We start from the raw sequence: 15,769 nt of genomic DNA on the forward strand, positions 1-15,769 counted from the left end.
TGTAAACATCAGGCCCCGGTAATCAGACAGCTTTATCTAGTACAATTATCAGAACATTAACACTACTGCTTTTTACTTCAGTCCAAAAAAACTTCACAAACTTAGCCTTTCTTAACAAACAAACTCGAGATAACTTGTGCCTAATTCCCAAAGTAAAGCTCCTGTATTTGCTATACATTCTTGCGTATTATTAAACTTAAATACACAAGCAAACACCGACCAAACTTAACACCGGTGACAAAATGCTGCCTCTCATACATCACTTACTCTCCACCAGAAAAACACAGGCACCAGGGCAACCTCAAGGTTCACATCCTCCAAATTGAGGAGCAAGTAAGAAGACATAATATCAAAGGGACAACACAAACCATCTAAAATTAAGAATCCCGGTTCCCAACTAGATAAAATACATACAGAATAGGAACTGCAAAGAATAAAGAAAAATCCTGTAACTACCAACACAGAGAATTATACCACTTTCCCAACTTAATACTAGAATCCTGACTCCAATTACCATTCCAACACTATCTCGACAGAAAGATTTAGTTTCCTGCCTCTCAACAGCCGCTTTAATTTGGACTTCACCGGCCACATGCTTCAACCTTTTGAAAGAAAAACTGAAACACACAAAACCCTTGCAGTACACTGTCTGCCAACACAAATGCCATATTCCTGCTCAAGCTGACAATCCGAATTCAAAATGTAGCAATTGTTTCAAACATAGACGAGCTACATCCACCATACTATCAACCTTTTGATTTGCACAAAATCCTCACATACAGTAGACAGACAACTAAAAGGAAGATATATTTTCAGCTTTTCAAGAACAAACACCTAGGTATTTCCTACGCATAAGTATAGCTCCCATTCTTGGTCTCTTCTCTCAATACTTTTATCTATTTTTGCTTCTTATTTCGCCTTACAGGGCGGTTTTCTGCCCCAGGCAGCCTTGTCTAATCACTTTAAAACTGCCGCTTTCCTTCGTCTCCCGGCAACCATGGACTGACTCGCCCTGCCGCTTGCGGGAAGGGGCGGGTTTCGTTCCATTCCCACGTTAGTGAAAAGAAAAAGAAAAAAAACAACTCCGCCGATCTCGTCCAGGAGAAAAAAACTCTTAAAGCAAAATACACAACTCTAGGGAGTCTCCAAAATGTATTCAGCCTGAAGTAAAAGATCTACCACCACCAAGGAAAAGAGTAGGCAAGATTCCTTTTAATCCCTTTTCTATCTTTTTCTCCTTTTGCAGACTCACGTGAATTTTCGCATTTCTAATTTGCACGCTTCCCAACACCACTAGTTATTCTCTAATGCATTCCAATTCACCTTTGGTAATTTCTGTTTTGCTCTACTGTCAAATTTCTTACGGGAATGCTTCTTTTCCCCCATTTTTCCTCCCGGGCCATTCTTGCTCTCACACCAACTGTCCCACCCCGAATCCCTCCCGGGCTCTTCAAGATCTCCTTCGGGGGTCCTGGTTTTAGCCAGGGCTCTAACTGGTATATACCTGTCTGGTTTATTCTTCCACCCTTCGTTTTCCTTACCCTTCTTCTCTTTTTCTCCATATTTTAGCGTCGGTGGCCGAGGTGCGGGGTCAGGACCAGAAACGGGGGCAGGATTCCCTCTCGGGAATCTCCTTGAACGGGAGGGAGGTTTCTGGAGTGGCCGCTGAGCTCGGGGCTCCGCATGGGTCTCGGATGGCAGTGTTAACTCTGCCCCTGAGAAGGCCGGGGAGGAGGAAGTGGTAGGGGTAGGGGCTGGCAGGACGGGGGCCACCGAGCCGTGAGAGAAGTTTATCCCGTAGTCCAGTTCATTCCGTGTTTCCCTTTCCTCAGAACACAGCTTTACTCGTACCTCATACCATAACAGAACATATGCCAATTCCTCAAATTCTCTCCTTTTCTTCTTCGCTACATGTTCCCACAGAGCTTCCCACGCCCATTCGTCAAAAGTACCAAACACAGGCCATATAATATTAGGTCCTATCTCCTTTCCTCCCCAAACATTCATACACAAATAAATCATCCGATCTTTAGATGCTCCTCTCCTAATTGGGCATTCTTGCCAACCTTGCAACAACTTTCCTAATGGACTTTTCCGAGGAATTTCAAGATCAGCCCTCGCTGAGGTTTCCCTTAAAGAATCCTCCCGATCTCTGCTGAGATCTGATCCCATACTCCCCGTGGCACAGAAGTTATGGGATACCAAAAATTAAATCCCGAGTTTCCGAACTCGATGCCGTTAACTTAATGATCCAGCGGATGACCGTTCCGTGGATGTTCGGTTAACGGCGGGGCTCTGTAACCGCCACCGAAAAAATTAAGCGACCCCCCTGGTCGCGGTCAAGAAGGCTTACTCGTCCCTGAACTCAAAAAGGGACGTCCTCTTTCCTTCAGGACCCCTGGTGACCTCCCCCACCCCGTCGGGTAGCACTCACACACGAAGCGAAATATCACACGTTCCAATCGCTTCCCCGTCGGTCGGCCGTGTCCCTCGCGGGAGCAGCGGAAACGCGACCTTAAGGTCCGCTCTCGCTTCGTGATAAATCACGTCTCATTCACACACACACTCACACACACATACACGTTCTCAAGCACTTGGTCACCCCCACTCAACCACGCTGTACTTACGGTCCTTTTCCTGCGTGGATTCTTCGTGCACTTAGATTTTTACGAGTGAAACAATACCGCGGTTCCAGGGGAAAACCCCTGCTGAGTTCCCGAGCCCCCCCAAGCTAGCTTGTCCTAATGCCTAATCCCTTTGCTGTTGTGGGTTCTGGGTTCGTAAAGCCAGTTCGTTCTTCCGGACTTACCCGCTCTGCCAGGCCGCTTTTTACGGCGGGGCGCCCCCCGGTCAGAAGCAGGGATCCGTAGAATATTCAAAACTGGCCCCGCTGTTGGGCGCCAAAATTGTTATAAACGCCAGGACAAATTTATTGCCAAATTCAATAGTTTGGTTTATTAACATCCAAATCACAAAATTTAGAATCAAATTATAACAATTTCAAACAATAAAAACAAAACAATACGAACCCCACGAACAGCAAACTTACTTGACCGAAGTTCTCCCGGGAAAAGCAGAGTCAAGGGTGACCCCAGAGACACAGGACCTGGCAGCCTTGTCTCTAGCTGGGTTCACAAACTTGCCCACCTAAAGACCCAACTTAAATACACTTAGTTTCCCCCTCGGCAACTTTCCTCCCATTGTTTCTCTAATCATCGACCATTAACTTTATTTACATTAATTCCCGAAAGGGTCCCCGGGCACATTCAAATGCTAATGTCCAGAGTTAGTCCTTGCTTTGAGTAACTGTCATAGAGGTGTGTGATGACCGGTGTAAGTCCTCGCTGGCACGTCTTTGCTGGCACGTAGCGTTTGACCTGTTGCGAGTCCCAATGAGTTGAGCTGCACGTAGGCAGGGGCAAGTCGTTCTCACCTTCCATTTTTGGAACCCGGAAGATCAGGGAGGTGCTTTACAGAAATTCATACAATATATATCACAGTTCCCAATCTATAATTATTTATAAAACATGAATTAAATAACCATATTTCCCACAGTTCCCTTATGAGGACTGAACTGCATGATGTTAGACTTTCAGTGGAGGCTCCTTTTAGAGAGACATCCGAGGAGGGAGAGGACATTTGTAACCCTTGATCTCTAGGTGGGGTTTTTCGGTCAAAGTCCGTTTTTCCCAATTTAATCCCTGGGTCCAAATTTCCCTTTTGAGGGCGCTCAAAAGAGGACCGAACATTAGCTTCAGGTCTGTCTATATTGGGGAACCTCCGACTGAGCTCTGTCGTATTGTTCCAGCCACTTATAGGGCTTATAATTAGGCTTATTACCATTAGAGCGATCCACAGACCAATACCTCTGTTTACACCAGCGCCCATTGGGTTGCATCCAATGGCGAGGCCCATTTCTTGTCTTCTCAACAGCAAGTAAAGGTTGCTCCGATCCTCTTTCTGTTTTTTTTGCCTTATATCTGTCAGTTCCCTTTAGACAGCTCTGGTTACTAAATCCCGGCCAGGAGCCTTTTGGACCCAAACTTTCAGTTTCGGTTCTCCGACTTTTTCTCCACCCCTGCCCGCCGAATTTTAAGTGTTTAGTCAATTAATTCCCATTTACCCACCGATCACAAGGTTAAAAATGTTTCTCTTATGGTTACCCGTTTCCTCCTGGGTTTTACAATGAAGATCAAAATCTTTCTTTTGGTCTTCTACTCCACGGTTTTGAGTTCCTTCAGGTGATCACGTCCTCGACGGAGACGGACTCTCAAATCTCCAGGGGAAGAAGTGACTTTCCAGTCGGAGCTCTCCTTAGGTGCTTCCAATCTCTTGACTCGAGAGGCGTGGGTCCACCCTTTCTCAGCTGTTCTTATAGCTGTGTCTGTGGTTAAAAGAACAAGAAACAGTCCCTCCCAATGAGGGGTTAATGATGCTTCCTTCCAGGCTTTTATTAACACTTTATCTCCGGGTTGTGTTTTATGGATAGCAAATCCTAAAGGAGTACTTTGCAGGATGATGCCTTTCTTTCTCAGTGCTAAGAGATTTTTATGTATCGTTATCAAATAGGGCTGAATTTGGGAATCTTCCAATCGAGGGTGACCTACTGGCATTCCATGTTCATATGGCATGCCATATAACATTTCAAACGGAGATAGTCCACCGTTGGAGCTCGGCATAGTTCTTATATTTAATAAAGCCAATGGTAAACATTTCACCCAAGACATTTTTGTTTCAAGCATTAATTTTGCTAGTTGGGCTTTTAAGGTTTGGTTCATCCTTTCAACCCTTCCCGAACTCTGAGGGTGCCAAGGGGTGTGGTAATCCCATCGAATTCCCAGAGTGCTAACCAAATGTTTTATGACCTTTGAAGTAAAGTGCGTTCCTTGGTCTGAATCGATATGGTCTATAATTCCATACCGGGGAATAATTTCTTCCAAGATTATTTTCGCAACGACTTGCGCAGTTGCCCTGGAACTGGGAAAAGCTTCTATCCAACGGGTTAATTGATCTGTTATTACTAATAGATACCTATACCTTCCTACCTTCGGGAGTTTGGTAAAATCTACTTGTACCCTGCCAAAGGGGCGATATGCCAACGGCCGACCACCCCAAGGATTTTGTTTGGACCTAGTCCTATTTATTCTCTGACAAGTAACACACCCTAGTACCTCTTGCTTTGCTATCTCATATATTCCCTTACAACCGAAGAATTTTAGAAAATGTTCAGCCAGTGCTTGGGTTCCCCAAATGAGTTTGAGCATGTAATTGATTTAGAATTTTCCTGGTATATCCTTTTGATATTAATTCCCTACCATCAGGTAATTTCCATTTTTCTCCCTCCAGTTTTGCTCCCATTCTCTGGTAATCCTTAATTTCATCTTCAGATAATCGGCACGGATATTCCTGCTGGGTATTTTCCTTTTCCTCCCAGGTTTTTATTGCAAGAAGGGCTGCCCATTTGCTTCTTGATCAGCTAAATTATTTCCACGAGTCCTAAATTGCATTCCTGATTGATGCCCTTTTACATGCACTACTGCGATTGTCTTTGGTCCTCAAACAGCCTCTAGAACTTGTCGGATTAGTTCGCTATGTACCAATCCTTTTCCTCGGGTGCTGATCACACCTCTCTCTTCCCAAATTTTCCCAAAAGTGTGTATTATCCCATAGGAAAATTTGGAATCCGTGAAGATGGTACCCGTTTTCCCATTTAGTCTTTTTAGTGCCTGTAGCATTGCAAAAACTTCACAAGCTTGGGCAGACCAATTAGTATTCAATGGCCCGGACTCGATTACCTTTCCTGTTTTTCCGTCTACTATGGCATATCCAGTTTTCCTTTTCCCATCAATTACCCATGTGGATCCGTCTATAAACCATTTTTCACCCTCGTTAAGTTCCTCTTCCTCTAAGTCTGATCTTATTTTGGTTTGTAATTCCACGACCTCTGAGCAATTGTGACTATACTCCTCAGATCCCCCCCCCGAACAGAAACTGGGCGGGATTCCGTGCTGTAGCAGTACGGAGTTCTAACTCGGGGGAATTTATCAGAATAGCCTCATATTTTAGCAGCCAGGAGTCAGTGAGCCATTTATCTGCGTTCTGTTGCAATATACTCCTAACATTGTGAGGGGTATATACCACCAAAGGGGCACCGAAAGTTACTTTCTTTGCCTCTTCCACCATCAAAGCAACGGCCACAATTGCCTGTAAGCATGTGGGCCATCCTCAGCTAACAGGATCTAATAATTTAGAAACATACCCCACCGGTTTCCTGGCTCCCGCCCACTCCTGTGTAAGAACTCCATACGCTGTGTGATTACTAACATCCACGAAAAGCTGGAACTCTCGGTTAATATCAGGTAAACTTAATACCGGGGCAGATGTTAATACCCCCTTAAGCGTTTCTAGCCTTCTATCATCTTCTTCGTCCCATTTGACACGGTCAGTGGTGAGTTTCTCATACAGAAACTTAACTTTTTCATTATACCCTTCGATCCATTGCCTACAATATCCCAAAAGTCCTAATAACTGCCTAATTTCCTTCTTTGTCCTTGGCAGGGGTAAAACTACGATTCCTGATACTCTCTCAGGGTCCAATTTCTTTTTCCCCTTTACCAACCAATGTCCTAAGTATTTTACCTCCTGCTCCGTGAATTGTAATTTGGATTTTGATAATTTCAATCCCTTTTTCCCTAGAAAATTCAACAATTCTATTGTGCCTGCCCTGACCTTCCCTTCCTCAGGTCCTGCAATTAATATGTCATCTACATACTGCAGGATTTTAGTTCCTTCCACAGGGACAAATTGATCCAATAATTTTCCCAAAGCTTGAGCGAACAAATTTGGCGAATCAGTGAAACCCTGGGGTAGAGAAGTCCACCTTAGCTGTTGTTTCCGATTTGTATCTGGGTCTTCCCACTGGAAAGCAAAGAAATCTCTACTATCCTCTGCCAGAGGACACGTCCAAAATGCATCCTTCAGATCTATTACGCTATACCATACATCCTCCGAGGAAATTTGATGTAACAATGTGTAGGGATTAGCTACTACGGGGAAGTTAGTTTTTGTTCTCTGGTTTACCGCTCTTAAGTCCTGGGCTAAACGATAATTGCCATCAGGTTTTTTCACTGCCAGTATAGGGGTATTATGCCTAGAAATGCAGGGCTCAAGCACTTTTCTCCTCAGCAGATCCTCAATTATAGGTTTCAGTTTCTTTCTCCCTTCCAGGGAGATATAATATTGTTTCACCTGAATGGGATCCTCTGGTCTTTGGATCTCTATAGATATAGGGCTCATCTCAATCAATCCCCCTTCTCCCGGGGTGTGCCAAACTGAGGGGTCAATTTCCTCTTCATCCTTTTCAGTCAACTTATACAAATTTACCACAATTTTAGCATCTTTCACCAAGAGATTTATTCCTAAAGTCACTATTAAGTCTCTTCCCAGTAGATTGTAATCTGCTTCTTCTACCAATAACAAATTATTTACACACACCCTGTCTTCTAATTCAATATTTACTTCTTCAATTATCGGAACCCTGAAAGGTTCCCCTTTAGCTCCAATTACCAAAGCCGTTCCTGTACCTTTACTACATCCTTTTGGTAGTTTCCTGACTGTAGATCGTTCAGCCCCTGTATCAGCTAAAAACAACACCTCCTCCTTGTGGGGTCCTATTCTCAAAGTTACCTTAGGCTCTTGTCATGGTCTTGACCCCAGAGAGAAGAGCCCAAGGATTTCCTATTCGTTCTTAAACATGCTTTCATCTTTTTTTCTTTTTCTACATTCTTTTTTCATGTGTCCCCTCCCTCCACAGTAAAAACACCTATATGTTTCCCTTTGTTCCGGTGGGGACTTTCCAGGTTTTTCCCTCATGCCACCCCTCCTTTCCAGGAATTCAGGCCTCCGGGAGGAGGGTTCCTTATTCTGAATTTCCCTCACGGCCGCTACCAAAACCCGCGCTTGCATCTTATGCTGCGTTTCTTCCCGTCGCATATACACCTTCTGAGCTTCTCTTAACAACTCTTGCAAGCCTCGTTCTTGCCAATCCTCAATTTTCTCCAATTTCCTCCTAATATCTTCCCAAGACTTAGCAACAAATTGAGTTTTGAGCAACACCTCTCCCACAGGGGAGTTAGGATCTGTACCTGAATACATTTGTAAACTTTTTCTTAACCGGTCAAGCCACTCCGACGGAGTCTCATCCTTGCCCTGACATTCATTCATTGCCTTACTAATATTCTGACCTCTAGGTACAGCCTCCTTGATACCCTGCACCACAATGCTTCTTAAATCCATCATATTTTTCCTCCCGTTCTCCGTCTGCGGACTCCACTCCGGTCTATGGCTGGGCCATTTTAAATCACCGGGGGTTCCTTGTGGATTCCGTTTTTCTCACTCCCTCATTCCTGCCTGCCTGATTAATTCCCTTTCTTCCAGATTAAACAACGTTCTCAAGATTGCCATGATATCATCATAAGTGTAGATATTAGGACCTAGGAACTCATCAACCTTTTCTGCAACCCCTAAAGGATCATCCATCAGGCTTCCCATTTCCCGTTTAAACGCTCTCACATCTGTGGTATTAATAGGTACATTCACAAATCCTATAATTCTGGGGGCAGTGGGAACCTCTCGTAAGGGATATAATCCCTTTCCTTCTTCTTTTATCTCGCTATCTCCCTCGCTAATTTTTCTTCCCTTTCGCCTGGTTCTTCTTACTGGAGGAGAGATAGCAGGCTTAGATTCTGGGCGCATGCGTTGACTCGGACCCTGAAGGGAGATAGCATCTTTCTCGGGGAGCTGGATTTCGGGATGACGAGGAAGCGGCGGAGCAGGGGTCTCGATTACTGAGACTCCGCTCTCCAGCGGTGGCGCGGATGCCATTACGGGATAATCCCGAGCACGCTGATTATATGCAGAATCTTGGATCGGGGCAGGAGCTGGTATCGGTGGGGGCGTATAGGGAGGGGGTAGGTAGTCCAGGGGTTCCCATTCCTCTTTTTTTCCTGTTTTTACCGGGTAAATTCTAATTCTTGAATTATCCCACAATTGGGCATACTCTAATTCATCTACTTCTCTCAATTCCTTATTTCTTACATACTTACACAAAGCCTGACAAGTCCATAAATCAAATGTACCAAACATCGGCCAAATCACAAGTTTCTCTATTTCCTTACCTCCCCATACTTCCATACAGAAGTATATCATCCTTTGTTTAGATTTCTCCTGCCCTTCATGTCAAATGTCAAGGGTGAACCGTGAGATACAGGGCCTGGCAGCCTGCTATCTCCCCCAACGGTTCACAAATTAGCCCAGTTCGGGGCTTGGTTTTTATACACTTTATTCCGCCCTCGGCAATATTTCCCCATATTTCCCATTGTTTCCCCACCAACTATACAAATTCGGGAGTTTCCCCGACCAAGCAGAAAAGAGTTCTTTTCTCAGTTCAAATGTTAATGTCCAATTTCAATAGGTCCTTATAGTTGATGAGTGGTCGGGATATCGAAGATGTGGCTTGATGGTCTGTGAAGGTGGTACCCAAGGTGTGAGTTGCTGGTGCCAGCTTATCTCCGGGGTCCCCTCCCGGTGCTTGAGAAGGCTGCAAGCTTTCCCTGAAAAATCTTTTGTTCTTTCCTGAATGGCGGCGCCAGCTGTCTCAGGGTGGTCAGTTTCACCATCTGCTGCAAAATCTCTTAAAACATAAACTTTTACCTGATATCACTTTATACAATTTTATAAATTTCTAATTTATCATAAGAACATGAATTAACTATTCCACATTTATAACACAAACCATGATTTTATTATGTTATTATCCCCAAAAACCACGAATTTACCCGCTACATTTATTACATTTAGGGTAGCTACAGATTACCAGAAAACTGGAGAGGGAACGTCAGTCTGTAATTGGCCTCTCTGAGAAATGTCCTGCTGGAAATGTGCAGGGATCTTTTAAATTCATAAATAAGCTGTTGTTCCTATGTTCAAGTGTGTGATTGGTGATTTTCAGGGAAATTGAATAAGTAAACTGTGAAAAACTGAAGTTCACTCTTAGAATATTTTCAGAAGTTTAATAAGGGAACAAAAAGGAGAATGTCCAGCACTGGGGTGTTCCTGGGTCATTTTTAACAAAAGAAAGTATGGATGCTGTCAGGTGGCTTCAAGTGCATAAAAGGGACAACTGAATGCTTGGATTTCATGTTACTGATACTGAATAAACTGAATTTCAGCTGCAGATCCCATTTATTACTGCATTATTATTACTTTTACTTTTATTATTTTTATTCCTTTCTTATTAGGCTCAGTAAAATACTACTCTCAGCAACTTTACTATGCTGTAGAATTAATTTTGAAGTGAATCTATATTAAGAAACTAATTATTTTGAACCCTTCATCTAATCAAAGTCCCTCAGAGGTTCTCATGCTGCTCCTACAAGGACCCACTGAGGGGTGGAATTGGCAGAACCTGCTGAACAGATAAAGGTGCTGAAATGTCAGAAATATTCAGCTGCAAATTGCACAGCATGGATGTGATAGATACCTGCAGCTGAAACCTGGGCACCAAGTGAGATCTGATATCCCTACAGGCAGATTAGATGCTCTAGAAATAGGGACATATAATATCCAGGTATATAATTTCTAAATATTCATTTGAAACCCAAGACATGAGGCCCTAGTCCTCCTAAATCAGTGATTTGCTAATGTATTTTTGATGGTTTATTTCTCTCTAAAACAGCATTTGAGGGAGATATCGTTAATTTTTACATTTCAGTGCAGGGGGATATGGGCCACTGAATAGCAAACCAATATGATTTCACCAGAAGCCGTTTATTGTTTACAATACAATTACAATTACAGATTCTAAGTCTCCAGCCCATGTGGGCACACATCTCTGGGTTGGCTAAGTTGCTTGCTCAAGAGGCAGGTACATCTCCTTCAGGACATCTAATTGGTCAAATGTCCATCATCACGTCGCGCCTTCTGTATCTAGGGTTTACATTCTTTGTGGACAGTTTATCAGGCTCTCTGTTCTTATTTTAATCCTGTTGTTTTCCCAGTAACCTTGATGCAATTCCTAAGAGCCCTGAAAACAAGACTGCAGGTGGGTTGATAAGATTTCTCACGAACAGTTTGGCTGGTGCATCAAAATGACCTGTTACACAGATGCATTGCTACATTTCAGTGACATATTGTTGCTTTTTTATTGAATACCTTTTGCTTGTTTGGTTGTGAGACCCAGAGTAACAGAAATTCTGAATTTCCTTTTTCTTATAGCTACATACATAATAATTTCCCTTTTCTAGTCTTTGACACAAATAATCCTAACTCTTTTAATTATTGCTTTCCTCTGAACTTCTCAAATCCCTGGGGATGCAGAACACTTGTTTGCAGCCTGTTATTATTTGGAGCAATGAGAGGAGTCAGATGCAGGAAAACAGCATCTGCCACAGGAGTTTTAGATGCAAGTTCTTGTTGAGCACTCCAAGAACTTTCAAAAATCACTTCTCACTTGATTCCCTTTATATTTAAGTGCCTGATGGCATTGATGAAGTATGTACAGATTTAACCTCACAGAAGATTTGGCTACACCAGTGTCACCAGTAGAGGCACTGGAATATGGCTGTGTGCACCAACAGCCTGCAAAGTTGTCCCTTCATCTCCTGTCACTTAATTGCTGTAAAATCTCTGTGTTCACACACTCCTACTACAACAGAAATAGTGACCCAGCCTGAACAATTCTATATTTAAGGCATAAATTCTCTGACAACATTAACTACCTGTGACTTTGCTCCTCCATTTTCTCACCTGATTTTTATTTTCTGAAGGACAAACTTTCCCGATATACACTCCAGAAAATTTGTCTTCCATGGTGGAGTTTCAGACCTTTAAAAATAGGCTTGCAATGGAAATGCTGACGTGCCAGCTGGCGGCTGCTGCAGTGACACATTCACAATAAGCAACTCTTCAGCCACAGGGAACTGGGAATGGGCAGCTTTGGGGGACTGGGAATCAGATTTAATCAAGGATTGCAGCAGCATAGCATCCTACAGCAGTGGTTGACTTTTGAGCCAAAAAGATCAGCGTGGAAAGTGTTTGAGCCATGGGGTGCACCAGCTTGTTCCCTTGTTTGTGCTCATTTCATCCAAATTGTTTGGCAATTAAGAACGGTTTGAGTCTTCTTTTGCTTTATCTAAAGGGCAGGGCTTATAGATAAAACATACAACGTGTTCAAATACAAACTGTCATTGAGGCAGTTTTCTATCCTTTAAAAACACACTTTTGACAGTATCATCTAGTGTCTTTGAGCTCCTAAAATCGAACGGTGAAGGGGGAATATAATTTTTCACGCACGCTCTTTCTCCTGCCCCCGTTCGGCAGCGCTGCTATTTCTCTCCGAACACATGCCTGCGAACAAAGGCGTCGGGGCCGGTTTGTTGTAACCACTGCGAGGCGGCTCCGCTGCTGCCCCGGCTCCTACCTTCTCGCTTCCCACCGCCGCGGGCCCCACGGGGACCGGGCTGTGCCTCCTCGCCGCCCGCGCTTCCTGTCCCCACACCTCGCAAATTCGAAAAAAAACCAAAACTTTTTTTTTTTTTTTTTCTGTCAGTTCCGTGCGAGGAAGAGCCTCCCCGTGCCGGGCCCGCAGCCGGTGCACCTCAGTGCTGGTCACTGACAGTCCGCGATCCCTCAAACCTGTGAAAAAGGCATATTGTATATGTGGCTCTACGCAGACATTTACTATATGTAATCTGATAGATAGAAAAGTTATACTATATTAAGATTAGAATAATGTAGTGAATGTAGTTTTGTAATTAACAATAAGTTATAGTACAATAGAAGCTGTGTATGTGTGTTATATTTTTTTTGCTCAAGAAGAAAAATTCCTCAGCACAGAGATAACATTCACAGAGGCCCCTAAACCTTACAGAGGCCTCTAAACCTTCTAGTGAAGAAGAATTTATGGCCTCTTATCCACAGAACCTAACTTTCTCAAGGACGTATGCTCTCATGCGTTCTTTTAATTAACAGAAAGCTTTTGTGACAAGAAACAGCTGAAAATTACTTGTTTTACGTAAGATATGAATAGTCATAAACTGAAGGCTTAAAAAAGAAGACTTCTCTTTGTTCTGGGCCCTTCTCCTTCCTAGCCTTTGTCTGGGAGGGAGGGGGGACAAAAGCCCGGGCTACCTTCTTTGCTCTTGTTGCCTCATTATTTGTCCTGTCTCTGAAAACTTTTTAAACTTTTATTATTGTATTAATATTTTTGTAACCAATTTTTATTCTTTATTAAATATTCATAAATTTCAAAAAAGCGAGTGATTGGCGTTTATCACAAACCTGTCCCCCAACCATCCCTGTCCCCTCATTCCTGTCCCTCACCCCCAACCCCTCCATTCCCAAACCCTCCATCCCCAATCCCCCTCAGCGCAGCACCGCCCGCCCGCGGCCCCGGTGACGTCACCGCGCGTCATCCTCCTCCCCCATGCAGGGGATTCTTCGTCCTGGCTTGACGTCACCACGGTGCGGCCCAGGCCCCGCCCACGCGAGCCGCCATGTTGGGGGCGCGCGCGGGGCAGCGCAGCGTGGTGCCGCCCCCGCCGGCCGGCAGCGCCTGCGCCCCGTGCCGCGCCGCACGGCCACTGGTAGCGGCCGAGCCGCCGCGGCCTCACAGCCAGGACATGGTGCCGTGCACGCCGCTGGACGACGAGCCGCAGCCCTGCCACAAAATGGAGCTGTACGTGAGCGCCGCTGAGGTCAGTGCGGGGCGGAAGGGGGGGGGCGGCCCGGCCTCTCCCGCGGCCCCTCCGCGTGGGGCTGCGCCGGCCTTGCCTCGCTGCCCCCTCAGCCTGCCCGTCGCACCCCCGCCTCCCCCGCCTCCCCCGCCGCCCCCGGCCTGTGCTCGACCGCGACCCGCGGCCGCCCTGCCCGGCCCCGGCGGCCTGCTGCCGGCGGCCCCCAGGCGCGGGCCGTGACACGTGTGGAGGTAGCGGGACCGGCGCCCGCGGGAGGCCGGTGCTTTGTGTCGCCTCCCGGCTGCTTCGTGTCCCAGGTGTCCGTCCCCATGTAGCATCCAAGGGGTTGTAAACTCACTTTTATGGCCGTAGCTCCTGTGAGAAGTTACTTTAACTTCTGCTGGAAATTTGCTCGTGCTAATGTGGCTGCGCATCCAGGTAGGTTGTCACTACGGAGGTCCCTTTGCCTTCTCCTGGAATAACTATGCATTATTTATCATACACATAACGACCTGAGAGAATCAGGAGTGCCTGGCTGAGGTTTGGATGCTTAAACGTGCTCAAGAACGAGGAACGACTTCGAGGTATTGCTCAGTGCTCGAGGTGCTTCATCAGCAAGGAGCAAATGCAATTTAGAAGAAAATGTAAAACTGGTTTTGTTGCAATGATTGCTGAGTCTCAGCAGAACATGGTGCTTGAATATTAAAACTCTTGCACTTTGAAATTAGAAGTGAAGGGTTGCATATCAGGTATAGTCAGCTATGACAAATAAAAGATTACACCTAGGTCTGTCAGACACACAAAAGATGTTATCTAAATAAAGCTGCTTCAAACTGGTCCGACTTGCTTTCTGTAGTGCACTAGACTCTTCTTATTGTAAGTGAAAAGGGTCTGTAGCAAGATCATCTCAAAGTACAAAGTGTGTAAGGGTGAAAGGATGTCCTTTAAAGGGTCTTGTTGAAATTTTTTTCCCTGATAAAAATTGAAAGGGAAAAAAACCCCAAATTTCTTAGTGCTTTTAGTATTTAGGGATTTTAGTACCACTGCAAAGTATTGTAATTACTGGATATGCATATGGCTGCTGCACTCTTAACACTTTCAGATGTTCTAATGATTAATAATACTTGCTGCAGTCCCTCTACCTTAATATCAGAGAACTCCTAATTATGTTAGTGAAGCTACAGGATCAGAAAGTCAGCAGAAGTATTAAGGCTTATTCGTTCATATTGTCTGTAAAAGCAGTTTGTTGTCATTGAGGTATGAAACTTAGCAAAGGTCTGAGAACTTTCTTTGTCCTGTTGATCGGTTCTTTAGGAAATGTTTGGAAACTATGATGTATCAGTGCTAAAACAGTCAAGTGTAGAGTGTTGCAGCTGAGCTGGGATGTGCATCCCTGGGTGTTTTTTGGCTGGACAAGCTCCTCCAGCAAGGGGAGCCAGCAGAGCACAGGACAGGGGTGTCCAGCTGAAAGGGCTGTGTGTGTGTAACATCTGAAGGCAACTGTTTGCAGCACTCTTCAAATTGTATTTTCCTTAGGCCTGTACCTGAGCTATTTCACAAGGTCTGGGTAAAGCTCTTCCAGTTGTGCTCTGATTAAAAGGAGACCTGGTGTTTGTTGTGTATGTTAGGTTTTGCCAGCAGCACTTAAAGCCCAGTTGTGCCAAACCAGTTTCTTCAAGTTGAGTGCAAAGTTCCCAAATTACAGGAACAAATACTTGTGTTGTCATAACCCTTTCTATAAGTGATCTCAGGGGTATGCTGCACTTCTCACTTGTTGGATTTCTACATCCAGGTGGCTTGGGGATTCAACAAAGGTGTATTTTATGTCAAAATGAATTTTAGTTTGGACTTTGACTTAAATTTTATAGAATTAAGTATAGCTCATAGTACTCATTACAGCCTTGTATTGGCAGTCTGAGAGATCTCTGACCTTGGCCTTGCTGGAACTATAGTCAACAAAGCTACTGTGAAATAGAATTTTATTTTGAAGATTAACTTGTGCCTTCTGGTGCTCTAGTCCATCAGCTGTGGCACAG

The 15,769-nt window shown here is 44.6% G+C and overlaps 1 protein-coding gene across 8 annotated transcripts in view; it reads left to right on the top strand.

Annotated features, from left to right (window-relative positions):
- The first annotated feature begins 13,516 nt into the window (after positions 1-13,516).
- Positions 13,517-15,769, top strand: part of LOC134564926 (ribosomal protein S6 kinase alpha-6) — a 44,883-nt gene continuing 42,630 nt past the window's right edge. For 5 of the 8 annotated variants that reach the window (XM_063424225.1, XM_063424223.1, XM_063424228.1 and 2 more), the window contains exon 1: positions 13,517-13,754. In XM_063424225.1, the coding sequence (XP_063280295.1) occupies positions 13,554-13,754 (201 nt within the window). In that variant the 5' untranslated portion in view covers positions 13,517-13,553. The remainder of the gene's footprint in view (positions 13,755-15,769) is intronic. The other 3 variants (XM_063424231.1, XM_063424232.1, XM_063424224.1) reach the window with 2 other exon arrangements.

Source organism: Prinia subflava (assembly GCF_021018805.1).
Source record: "Prinia subflava isolate CZ2003 ecotype Zambia chromosome W unlocalized genomic scaffold, Cam_Psub_1.2 scaffold_22_NEW, whole genome shotgun sequence".
NCBI lineage: Eukaryota > Metazoa > Chordata > Aves > Passeriformes > Cisticolidae > Prinia > Prinia subflava.